We start from the raw sequence: 12027 nt of genomic DNA on the forward strand, positions 1-12027 counted from the left end.
CAATTTTTGGGTTTACTGCTCCACAGTGGGATCAAATCATAGGCTGAACCCGACACAGTGTCTCTGTGGGAAGAGACACTCTGGGAAGAGGGTTGGGAATGGGGATGCTGCCTGTCCCTGTTTGTCCTCCATCCTCCCTGCCTGTCCTCCATCCTCCAGGGTTTGGCTTGGGCAAGTGGCTGGGGTACCCTTCCCATTTTCCCTGCCCCATTTTCCTTTCCATCTGCTCCCCACCAGTGTCAGCCTCTCCATTGTTCCGGTGCCGAGAGGATTTGGGGTGTGCCCACCAACACAGTGGAACTCTCTGGGGTGCGTGGGGACATCAACCAGGGCAGGGCAGCTCCCACGGGGCCCCCCTGATGGGGTCCCCATCCCACCGCCTAGGGAGGCCGTGCCAGATCCGGCAGCAGCGCAGATCCCGGCTGAGCCGCGGGGCTGGGCCCTTCCTGAGGCAGGAACCTCCCGAGGAGTCGTTTCCTCGTCGGGCGGCAGCAGGTCCCCTCCGCCACCGTCCTTTCCCGCCCGCCGAGGGCAGGAAACGCGCCCCACCGACAGCCGGGGGCCGGGCAGCCACCCCCGAGCCCGGCCCCGTCTCTCGTCGAGGCGGTGGCGGAAACCGGGCGAGTCGGGACCAGCCCGGCGCGGGCACGAGCGGCACCCGCGGGCGCGCACCCGCCCCAGCGCCGGCCGCAGGTGAGAGCTCGGGGGCTTCGGGGGCTCGGGGACTCAGCGACTTGGGGCTTGGTGGCTTTGGGGTCTCGGGGATGGTGGCGAGGATGGTGGCGGTGACCCCAGGGCTGTTCCAGCAGGTTCGGGCGGTTTGCGGAGCGGCCGCGTAGTGCAGGAGCTCAGCGGGGACCCCGAGGGAGCTGAGCTGGAGGTTCTCACGCACCCCAAGAGGGGTCGGGAGCTGCCGTCACCCTGTCGCTGCCCTGTGTCCCGCAGGCGGAGGCGCCGGGAGGCCATGGAGGCGGCGGAACGGGCGGAGGAGGCGCTGGTGCTGGTGGAGTACGGCTTCGAGTACCGCGCCAAGGACGGCACCTTGGTCTCCATCAAACCCAACGAGCGCTATGTGCTGCTCAAACGCACCAACCCGCACTGGTGGCACGTCCGCAGGAGCGGGGACGCCAGGCCTTTCTACGTCCCGGCCCAGTACGTCAAGGAGCTGCCGCCCATCGCCGCCCCAGCCCCGCTTGACCCCCCGCCATCGGGACATGCTGCGGCAGAGCCGGCCACGCTCGTCCCTCAGCCCCCGCCGGCCTACGAGTATCGCTTCGTCGGCGCCGACGAGCCGGCAGGAGGGTGCGCGGTGCCCCGCAGGGACTCAGTGCTCCAGAGGGACTCGGTGCCCAGGAAGGACTCGATGCTCCACAGGGACTCCATGCTCCAGAGGGACTCGGTGTCCGGGAAGGACTCAGTGCCCAGGAGGGATTCGGTGCCCAGGAAGGAATCGGTGCCCAGGAAGGAATCGGTGCCCAGGAAGGAATCGCTCCTCCAGAGGGACTCACCACCATCACTCAGTTCTTTTCGGGTCCTCCCGGGGCTGACCCCGCACCCCGCCGAGCCTGTGAGACCTTCGCAGTCGCTGAATGACCTGGCACGGGTGACACCAGCATCACGCAGTGCCACTGCCATGGGGGCACGCGGGGACCCCCCAGGACATGCTCGCCCGCTCGGGAAGAGCCGCTCCGACATCCTCTGCGCCTCTGGCAAGGACAGGGACGTGGCCAGGAGGTGGCCGGGGGCCGGCCCCGCGGCTCAGGTACGATGACATCGCCACTGCTGTCCCCAAAGGCTGCGCTGGGGGGGGGGGGTTAGCAGGTAGGGGTGTTGAGCCTGGGCCCCTCGGCTGATTCAGTGGCCGTGTTCCCCCCCTGTGACCTTGTGAGCCCCAGCACAGGGTGGGGTGACACCCCGGCACCGCAGCCACCGCTGGGACCTCCCACGTCCCCCATGGGACAAACCTGCAGGTGACCCCCCCATACAGATGTGCCAGAATTAACCATCTCGGGGGTGTGAGTGACCCCCACACTTAGGCTTCACCCCCGCACACCTTCCACCCTCAGCCCCCTGCCCCGTGCCTCACCTCCCCAGCCCTCCTGGGCACCCCGGGCTGAGAGGGGTCCCTGAGAGGGGGGTGGGGACAGCCTCGGTGCACCCCAGGGGAGCTTTGGGGTGTCCCCTGCGTTCTAGGGACGGAGAGCGTCCTGGAGCGTTCTAGGGTGAGAGAAGGCAGAAAAGGGTTAACAGGGAAGCGCGGCGGCTCCTCCCTGCCGGGGCGGGTGCCTCACCTGGGCGCAGCACCCAGGACCGAGGTGGGTGCTGGGTGCACCCCGCACAGGCCGGCGCCCCGACACCCAAACCCTCGCTCACCCCACACCAGTAAGTAGCGAGGGTCCTTCCCAGCACCCTCCGAGCTGCACCCCCCGGGGGGCACCCAACGGTGGGGTCCCTGCCAGCTGCTCACCTGCCACCAACACGGGCTGGGGCACACGGGGTGGGACAGTGACGGCAGATGGGTGGGTCCCACGACCTTGTTCCCTTCTTATTTGTCCCTCAGCACCTCACTATGGGGTAACCCCAGGCAGCTGGAGCACCCCGAGCCTGGGTGACCCTGCTTTGAGGGGGGCTGGAGGGATTGTACCACCTGGGGGAGTTGCTGGAGGAAATGGGGTGGTAGTGGTGGGGGCTGTGTTTTACACCCCATTTTGACCCCATTTTACACACTGTGCCCACAGCTGTGCCCTTTGCACACCCAAAGCCACTGACCCCTTTCTGGGGGTGACCCAGCATGGTCCCCAACTGCAGTGCCACCACGGGAGTATTCCCCTTCCCTGCCCAAATCCAGCTGGTGCCAAAACCATCATACACGGTGGGACCGTGGTGGCCTTGGTCCTGCCACCATATGCACCTCCCACCCATGGGATGGAATGGGACAGTCCCAGTGTGGGGGGGACACAGCAGCCCTGGGTCAGTTTCTGGTGGAGCAGTGTGACACCAGATAGGGTGGGGGGATCATCCCAGCGCAATTCCTGCTCAGCATCATCCCGGTGTAATTCCTGCTCGGTTGGCCTTGGCTTTGCAGAGTGGGTGACAAGTGGCAGGTGGTGGGTGATGGGTGACAACAACCCCGAGAGAAGCCAATTCCGCCCTGGGCGTCTCTTCCGCTCCCCAAACCCGGCAGGAAGCGCGGCGGGTGCAGGGCCTGGCTCGGGGCGGCAGCGGCGTTACCGGAGCCTCCCGGTGTCCCCACGGCTGTCCCCACCCCAGTGCCCACCACGATGGGTGACCGGGCACCGGGGGCTCCGCGGCAGGCCCGGAGCAGGGTGTTGCAGCTGCTGCACTTGGGGAAGGTAGGCAGCACCCAAGGGTGCAATCAGCCAGGGGCAGGGGGGTGTTTTGGGGTCACCCCTCCCCACGCGCTCCTTTGGGTTTCCCTGGGGGTTTCTGGGCACCAGTGAGTGCCACAATGCTCATCCCAAAGTGGCACGGGGCACCCAGCCCCCACCAGGGGTGAAACTCCCCCAAGGATGCCCCCATGAGAGAGAAGGAGGTGCTGGGGGGGGACTCTGTGCCAGGGATCCCCCATTGCCATCCCCATGTCACTCATCCCGAGGAGGGAGGTGTTCTCCACGGTGGTTTCTGGCCATTCTCACCGTGCTGGGGAGGTTGTGGGGTACTGGGGAGAGGATGAAGGGGTGCCATCGAGCTGATGATCCAGGGTGTCCCCAGGGACACTGCACCTGCTGTCACGTCCCCAGGCTGATGGGCAGGGCTGGGGTTGGGACCTTTGTTCCCGCAGCCATTAGTGAGAGACTCGGGCTGTAAAACTGAGGAGATCAAAGGGTGCCAGGAGGGGGCTCCCCGCTGGCAGCACCCATGTAGTCCCAGGGAACACATCCCCCACCCAGAGCAGCCCCACGGGTGAGCAGCCAGGCCGGTGCTGGGGATGTGTTATTTTGGGATGTGGTGATAGGACTGTCTGGTTCAGCATCCGGCCCTGGGCAGGAGGCTGGGGCTGTGAGTGCTGGAAATGTCCCTGGGTGCAGGTGATGAGGGAGCAGTTAATGTGGTTAATGGGTGCTGGAGGTGTCCTGGGGTGCTAGGGTGCCAGTCTGGGTAGGATGGGTGTGAGTTTTGGGGTGCTGGTGCTGGGGAGGTGAGAGCAGAGGCTCAGGGTGCAGGGGATGAGCAGGTCAGTGGTGTTGAGGCCACAGATGCCAGTGCAGAGGGTGTGGGTGTTCGTGGTTTGGGTGCCAATGATGCAGATGCTGATGTGGGTGCTGGTGTGGGTACTAGCGATGCAGGTGCTGACACAGGTGCTTCATGAGTGAGTATCAGTGACAGGTGTTGATGATGCAGGGTACATGGGTACCAGTGGTGCAGGTGCTGGTGCAGATGCTGATGGTGTGGGTGCTGATGATGCAGGTGATGCAGGTACCAGTGATGCAGGTGCTGATGCAGGTGCTGCACACAGTGGGTGATCCAGGTACCAGTGACATGGTGCTGGTTGTGAGGGTGCTGCCAAGCAGCAGGTGACACAGGTAGCAGTGACACGGTTGCTGGCCCTGGGGACCACGATGTCTCTGAGTGTGATCAGTCTGGACTCCCACCCCTGTGCCAGCAGGTGCTCCTTGCCTCCTTGCCCCACTGTGGGTGCTGTGGGTGCCCCTCTCCACCTCCCAGCCACCTACACCCCATTGCTGGCATCTCCTGCCCCACACATTGGGGTGCCTGGGCAGGGCAGGGTCCAGCTCCTCGGCCACTCACCCAGACACCACCCAGACACCACAGTGGGGACATCTCAGGAATGCCATCCCAGCTGCAGCAGTGACCCATCCGTGTCCCCCCAGGCACGCAAGGAGTCGGAGGAGACACCTGATCCCATCTACCTCAACATCCAGGAGCTGCGGGAAGAGGCCGCAGCTGCCAGCTCGGCCCCGGAGGAGCCCGGCGGCTCCGTGTCGGACTGGGAAACCCACACAGACACGGACAGTGGACATTTGTTTTACTATAACCCAGTGACGGGCGAGACCACGTGGGATTGTCCCTTTGGGCAGGATGGAGTGAGTCCCGCCGCCTCTCCCGCCTCCTCACTCGCACTCAGCCCGGAGCTTCCCGAGTGGGAACAGCACGTGGATGAAGGAAGCGGACAGACTTTTTTCTATAATTCGGTGACAGGTGAGACGTCGTGGGACCCCCCCACTGCGGGAGACACAGGCAGCCCCGGGGAGATGCACCCTGGGGGGACGCGGTACGGTCCCATGGAGCAGAGGGTGAGCACCCGGCGAGGCACGGGGATGGGGTTGGGATGGAGGTGGAGACAGGGATGGGGATGGAGATGACAAAGGGATGGGATGAAAATGGAGACAGACAGAGATGGAGGTTGAGAAAGGAGTGGGAGATGGAATGGAGATGGAGATTGAGATGGAGATGGAAATAGATGGAGACAGGAATAGAGATGAAGACAGATGAAGATGGACATGGGCATGGATACAGGGGTGTAGGAAGGGATGAGAATGGAGATGGAAACAGGGATGGGATGAAAATGGAAGCAGAGATAAAGATTGAGAAAGGATGGGAGATGCTGTGGAGATAAAGATGGGGATAGGAACGGAGATGAAGACAGAAAAATATGGAGATGGTAACAGACACAGGGATGTTGAAAGGGAGGGGAATGGAGATGGAAACAGGTGGAGTTGGAGATAGAGGCAGGAATGGGAATGAAAGGGAAGGCATAGATGATGTTGGAGATGAGAACAGATATTGGGATTGAGACGGAGATGGAAACAGGAATGGAATTGAGATGGAGATGGAAAAAGGGATGGGAATGCAGATGGAGGTGGAAAAAGGAATGGGAATGCAGATGGAGGTGGAAAAAGGAATGGGAACGGAGATGAAGAGGGTTGGAGGTGGACATGAAGACAGAGATGAAGATGGAGGTAGAAATGGAGACAGGGTTGGGAATGGAGATAGAGATGGGGATGGAGATGATGGAGGTGGGGCAGCCCCCACCTGGGTTGGCCACTTGTGGATGCAGATGCTCTTAATGGGGCACAAGATCTTGACCTGTCTCTTCTCTGCAGCCACCCACTCCAGAAACAGACTATCCTGACCTGTCTCCAGATGAGCTGGAGGGTTATCCTGAGGAGGACTATTCGCCCGTGGGCTCCTATGAGCAGGGGCCCTCTCTCTGCCTGTCCCCGAGGCGCCCCGAGGAGCTGGGCTCATCCTCGGGCTGGTACGGGCACAGCCACCCTGAGGGAATCGTGTTCTACCCTGAGCACTTCGCGTCTGACACGGTACGGGATTGGGATAGGATGGGATGGGAAGGGATGGGATGGGATGGGATGGGATGGGATGGGATGGGATGGGATGGGATGGGATGGGATGGGATGGGAATAGGGGTGGGGACAGGGTTGAGGATAGGGATAAGGACAGGGAAAGGGACAGGGAATGGAAGAAGAATGAGCACAGGGATCAGAATTGGAATGGGGACAGAGATGGATTATGGACAAAGATAGGGACAGCAATGGGGATGGGGACAAGATCAGAGACAAAGATGCAGACATGGGTGACTGCCAGGGATAAACATCCTCACAAGCCCACAGAGCAGGGGGTGCAGGGGCTCTGGGGTGCCATGGGTGCACAGCACAGCCCCTCCTGGCAGAGGCATCTCGGGCATCACCTGATCCCTCCCTGCCCAGGTGCCATCGGGTGGCCGCCACGAGCGGGCCAGCAGCGGCTCCAGCCAGGACAGCGGGCTCTTCGCCTGGCACAGCACCGTGTCCCCAGCACTGGGCAGCAAGGAGGAGAAGGTCAGCACCCAGGGAGGGACTCAGCCTGCCCCACCCCGGCACCAGGGAGAGCAGGGAGCAAATTTGACACCCCTCACCTTTACTTTCCAGTTTAAAAGCCTTGAAAAAGCTGGGGTGCTGAATCGGACCAAGACAGTGGACAGAGGGAAGCGGCTCCGGTAAGAACACCCCAAAATCCCCCACCACTGGAGACAGGAGTCCAGCCGGGTGGAGGGGCTGTGCTGCGCCCCTGTGTGACCTCTGCTCTGCTCCCCAGGAAGAACTGGAGCTCCTCCTGGACGGTGCTGGAAGGGGGAATCCTCACCTTCTTCAAGGACTCCAAGCACTCGGCTGCCAGTGCCTTGGTAAGAGCCCCAGGGGCCTCGGGACAGGGTCAGCACCCATGGGACAGACCAGCACCCGTGGGACAGGGCAAGGACTCACAGGATAAGGCCAACACATGTAGGACAGGGGCAGGCACCCATGGGGAACACAGCATGGGCCTCACCTCTGCAGTGGGGGTTCAGGGCTCTTTCTGGGGGGTTCAGTGGCTCTTGGGGGAGGGGGACCATGGCCATCACCCACAGAATGGAGCCATCACCCACAGGATAGGATCAGCATCCATAGCATAGGGCAAGGATCCACAGGATGGGATCAAACCTGCAGGATGGGGCCAGCACCCACTGGATGAGGCCAACAACCAGGGCACAGGGCCAGCACCTACAAAACAGGACCCTCAGCACTCTGGGGGTGTCAGCACTTGGGGAATCGGACCAGGAGCCACAGGCCAGGGCAGGTGCCCTGCACAGGGGCCCTCAGCGCTGGGACATGTCCACTCACAGCCCCTGGCACACACAGTCCCTGCAGGGGTGTCTGTCTGAGCACCCGGGGCTGGTGGGAGCCGGCAGGAGGAAGCAGTGCTGGCTCCAGAACCCCCCCGAGGCTCAGTCCCGGCCCCGGGGCTCGGCAGCCGCCGCCGGATGCAGAAGTTGCCGTGGGTCTTGCAACACCCTGGGTGAGAGCGACGGGGGGAGGACAGGGCACCCACAGCTGGCACTGGCCTCACCTCGGGGCTTCAGGGCTCTGGGGGTCCAGAGGGTCTTGGGGTAGGGGGACTGGGGCCAAAGCACCCCAAAACCCAGGGCATGGGGAGAACCAGTGGGTCTGATGTTCTCCCCCTGCAAAACGCCCCTCCTTGGAGGCAGCCACCCACTCCCTTCCCGCAGTGTCACTGAGAGGGACACAGAGCTGGAGCCCCCCAGGGTCCCCAGGCAGGGCTGGGGATGTCCTTTGGGGTGTTGGCAGCCCTAGGGCCTGGCTGTCCCCAAGCTGGTGGCCCCCACCCCCACCCCACCATGGCAGTTCCATGTCCTAGTCCTGCAGAGACCATGGCAGGGGACAGAGGGGTCCCACAGGGGACACCTGCCAACCTCTCCTTTCTGAAGGAGGGCATCCCACACCCCCCAAGAGGACCACGGTATGTTCCTGTCCCCTCTGGGCAGGTGCCACCCTCGTCTGTTTGTCCCCACAGAGGCACCCCAGCACCCTGACCACCCCCGAGCACACAGTGGAGCTGCGTGGGGCCACCCTCACCTGGGCCAGCAGGGACAAGTCCAGCAAGAAGAATGTCCTAGAGGTGAGCAGGTGACAGCAGAAGGGACGCTGGTCGCACCACAGGGTTCAAACATGACCTGCAGGCCAATGCCTCACCTGCCCAGTTCATCCCAGCAGCGGTGCAGGGGAGGGAGGTGGGGACACCAGGGGACGTCCTGGGGCTGGGAGCACAGGGACACACTGCTCTGCTGGCCACTGTCCCGTTCTGATGAGCATGAAGAGGTCACCAAGGGACATCTTGGCTCCCAGAGGGATTTTTCCACTCGGGCTTTGCACAGGGAGGAGGTTTGCAGCCACTTCAGCTCCCTGACAAACAGATCCGTTTGGTGTCATTGGAGTTGGCACTGGGCTCAGCCACGTCCTGGTTCCTAAATCTGCGTGGTTGCGGCAGCCCCGTGCCCTTTCCCTGACCTCTGCCTGTTGCTCCGGCAGCTGAGGACGCGGGAGGGCTCAGAATTCCTCATCCAGCATGACTCGGAGCAGATCATCACCGCCTGGCACAGGGCCATCACCGACAGCATCGGCCGGAGGGTGAGCAGGGTCCCCCACCCCGCGGCCACCCTGGGGACAGCCCTGGCATCTCACGGTGCCCCTTCCTTAGGGCTCCGAAGTCCTCGGAGAGGAAGATGTCGAAATTCGGGCTGAATTCGGTTCCCGGGAGAAGCTGGGGGGCGGCGAGGAGAGGAGGGCAGGTGAGCTCCGGCACCTGGGATGGGCACGGGGGCACCGGCAAAGCCACCCACCCTGCGGGGTCCCCGGGGGTGGGACAAGCTGGGAGCCCCTCGGTCTGTCCCTCGGGACAGTGTTGATGTGTGCCATGTCCCTGGCAGCCACCGGGCAGGTGACAGGCAGTGCCGAGAGTGACAGCAACAGAGTCCGGAACAAACTCCGCAAGTTCCTGCAGAGGCGACCGACGCTGCAATCCCTGCGGGAGAAGGGCTACATCAAGGGTGGGTGTGGGGGGCTGGATCGGGGATGAGTGCTGGGATGGGGTGTTGGGGTGGGGATCTCTCAGGAGCCAGGATGGGGAGACATCAAGTGAGGGTGTTGGGATGGGGTGCTGGCATGGGGACGGACCAAGCATGGGTGTCAGGATGGGGTGCTGGGATGGGAATGATCGGGATCTGGGTGTGGAGGCTGGGGATACATGAAGGGGATTGTTGTGTTGGGGCTGGATCAGGGTGGAGTGCTGGCATGGGGCTGGATCAAGGACATGTGCTGGGAGGGGGCTGACCCAAGGATACGTGCTGGGATGGGGTGTTGGGATAGGGCCCATCAAGGGTCAGTGCTTGAATGGGGCTGAGTCCCTTGGGATATCTTCAGGCTGCAGGGTGGGTGGGGACAGCCAAGGATGGAACTGAGACACTGTGTTGAGTGACCAGGCCCAACCCTGACCCAGCATCTTGATGATGGGCTTGGGCATGTCCCATCCCCTCCAGCCACCGTGGTGGCACACTCCTATGGGAACAGGAACAGGACCTTCTGAGATGTCCCCCAGCTCAGACCCACCACCAGACACCCTCCTGGTGTCCCCCAGCCATGCTCATGTCTCTGTTGTGTTCCCAGACCAGGTTTTTGGCTGCTCACTGCTGGCACTGTGTGAGCGTGAGCGGAGCACAGTGCCACGCTTTGTCCTGCAGTGCATCGAGACCGTGGAGAGGAGAGGTATGACCCTGGGGACAAGGACAGCCTGGGGCACCAGGATGGTGACAGCCCCAAGCACAGCCTACACAGGATGCTCGGGTTTTCCTTGGAATCCTGGTGCTAGCTGCTGTGGGCACCAGCACAGCTGTACCTGTCGTTGTCACCATGTGGCACCTGGCTGGGCATCCTCCAGGGTGGAGGTCCCAGAGCTCCTTCAGGGGTGGCGTGTGTCGCATCCCAGGGTGGAATGTTTAACTGGGAGCTTTCCTCCATCTCCATCTGCCCAGGTCTGGACATTGACGGGCTGTACCGGGTCAGTGGCAACCTGGCCACCATCCAGAAACTGCGCTACAAGGTGGAGCATGGTACGGTCACCCGCAGTGACAGCAAGGGACAGTGGGATATAACCCCTTCCAGGGACAGAGGGACGGGGCTGTGGTTGGGGGGGGCAGGGACCCCCACACTTCCCTGCGGCTCTAGACACACCTAAGGTGCTGCCCCACCCCCAGACGAGCAGCTGGACCTGGATGATGGGCGCTGGGAGGACATTCATGTTGTCACTGGGGCGCTGAAGCTCTTCCTGCGGGAGCTGCCGGAGCCACTTGTTCCCTTCAGCCACTTCGACAAGTTCATCGCTGCCATCAGTGAGGGACAGGGACAGAGGATGGGATGGGATGGGATGGGATGGGATGGGATGGGATGGGATGGGATGGGATGGGATGGGATGGGATGGGATGGGATGGGATGGGATGGGATGGGATGTGAAGGGGATGGAACATGGACAAGGATGAGGACAGGGATAGGGATGGGATGGAGACAAGAACAGGGCTGGGGACAGGCATAGGGATGAGGATCAGGTTGGGATAGGATGGAGAAAAGGGTGGGAACTGGGATGGAATGGACATGGGGAAGGGTGTAAGGATGGGGATAGGAACAGGGATGAGATGGAAATGGTGTGGGGATGGAGACAAGAACTGGGATGGGTGGTGATGGAGATGGGATGAGGCTGGGGATGGGGATGAAGATAGGGACAAGGATGGGGATGGGGATGGGGATGGGAATGGGGACAAGGTTGGGATGAGGATGGGAACAGCGATAGGAACAGGGATACTGTGGCTGCCAGAGCCAGCACCCCACCGTGCCCTCACTCCCCTGGCAGAGATCCAGGACCCATCCCTGCGGGGTCGCTGCATCCAGGACCTGGTGCTGTCCCTGCCGCCCGCCCACCACGACACCATGAAGGTCCTTTTCCGCCACCTCTGCAGGTGACACCCCCTTGTTCCCCCCAAACCCAACCTGGTGCAGGAAGGCAGAACACGACTCTGGGGCCGGGCCCCAAGGTCAGGGCCACGCCGGTGACATGTCCCCTATGCCCGCAGGGTGGTGGAGCACAAGGAGGAGAACCGCATGTCGGTGCAGAGCGTCGCCATTGTCTTCGGCCCCACGCTGCTGCGGCCGGCCAGCGAGGAGAGCAGCATGGCCATGCACATGGTCTTCCAGAACCAGGTGGTGGAGCACATCCTCAACCACTATGGATACATCTTCCCAGAAGGATAAACCCCCAGGACACACATGGGGACAAGCCCAGCAGTGGGGACTTGATGGAGCAGCATCTCCAGGAAGGAGATGTGTCGCCTCAGACTAGGTGGTGGCAGTTGTGGCTCCGTGAAGGGCAGTGTGGTGACCCAGGCTGAGGGATGAGCCTCCTTGGCTACTTTGCTCACACCAGGGCTGGATCCACAGGGGTTGAGCCCCAGGGGGTGTGTGGGGCTCGAGGGATCCCCACGGTCAATGGGACAAGGAGCCCTGCAGTGCCCAGCTCGCCGAGCTGCCATTCCCAGGATGAGGGGCTGGAGTGCCCGGGCAGGCAGTGCCCGCTGGACGGTGGCACCGGCAGGCAGGCAGGGAGAAGCCAGGCAGTGCTGTGGCCAGAGCCCCCTGCCCCATTCCTGAATAAAGAGCCCTTTCAGTC

General features: G+C 62.6%; 1 protein-coding gene across 3 annotated transcripts; it reads left to right on the forward strand.

Annotated features, from left to right (window-relative positions):
- The first annotated feature begins 98 nt into the window (after positions 1-98).
- On the forward strand, positions 99-12027 carry ARHGAP27 (Rho GTPase activating protein 27). 3 transcript variants are annotated; one of them, XM_085040066.1, is made up of 16 exons: positions 570-693; positions 946-1762; positions 4854-5276; positions 6087-6302; positions 6708-6818; positions 6909-6976; positions 7075-7162; positions 8329-8433; positions 8844-8942; positions 9013-9103; positions 9242-9361; positions 9978-10076; positions 10343-10420; positions 10565-10699; positions 11215-11320; positions 11435-12027. In XM_085040066.1, exons 2-16 carry the CDS (start codon positions 965-967, stop codon positions 11610-11612), a joined length of 2715 nt encoding a protein of 904 aa, XP_084896192.1. In that variant the 5' UTR covers positions 570-693; positions 946-964; the 3' UTR covers positions 11613-12027. The 3 variants fall into 3 exon arrangements, 2 of the variants coding, with proteins under 2 accessions (XP_084896192.1, XP_084896191.1); XM_085040065.1 differs by lacking the exons at positions 570-693; positions 11215-11320 and having other exon boundaries at positions 810-1762; XR_014846181.1 differs by lacking the exons at positions 8844-8942; positions 9013-9103; positions 9242-9361; ... (3 more) ...; positions 11215-11320; positions 11435-12027 and having other exon boundaries at positions 99-693; positions 810-1762; positions 4854-5066; positions 5182-5276; positions 8329-8381.

This window comes from Lichenostomus cassidix, chromosome 27 (assembly GCF_008360975.1).
Source record: "Lichenostomus cassidix isolate B80296 chromosome 27, HeHo_3.0, whole genome shotgun sequence".
In the NCBI taxonomy this organism is placed as follows: domain Eukaryota; kingdom Metazoa; phylum Chordata; class Aves; order Passeriformes; family Meliphagidae; genus Lichenostomus; species Lichenostomus cassidix.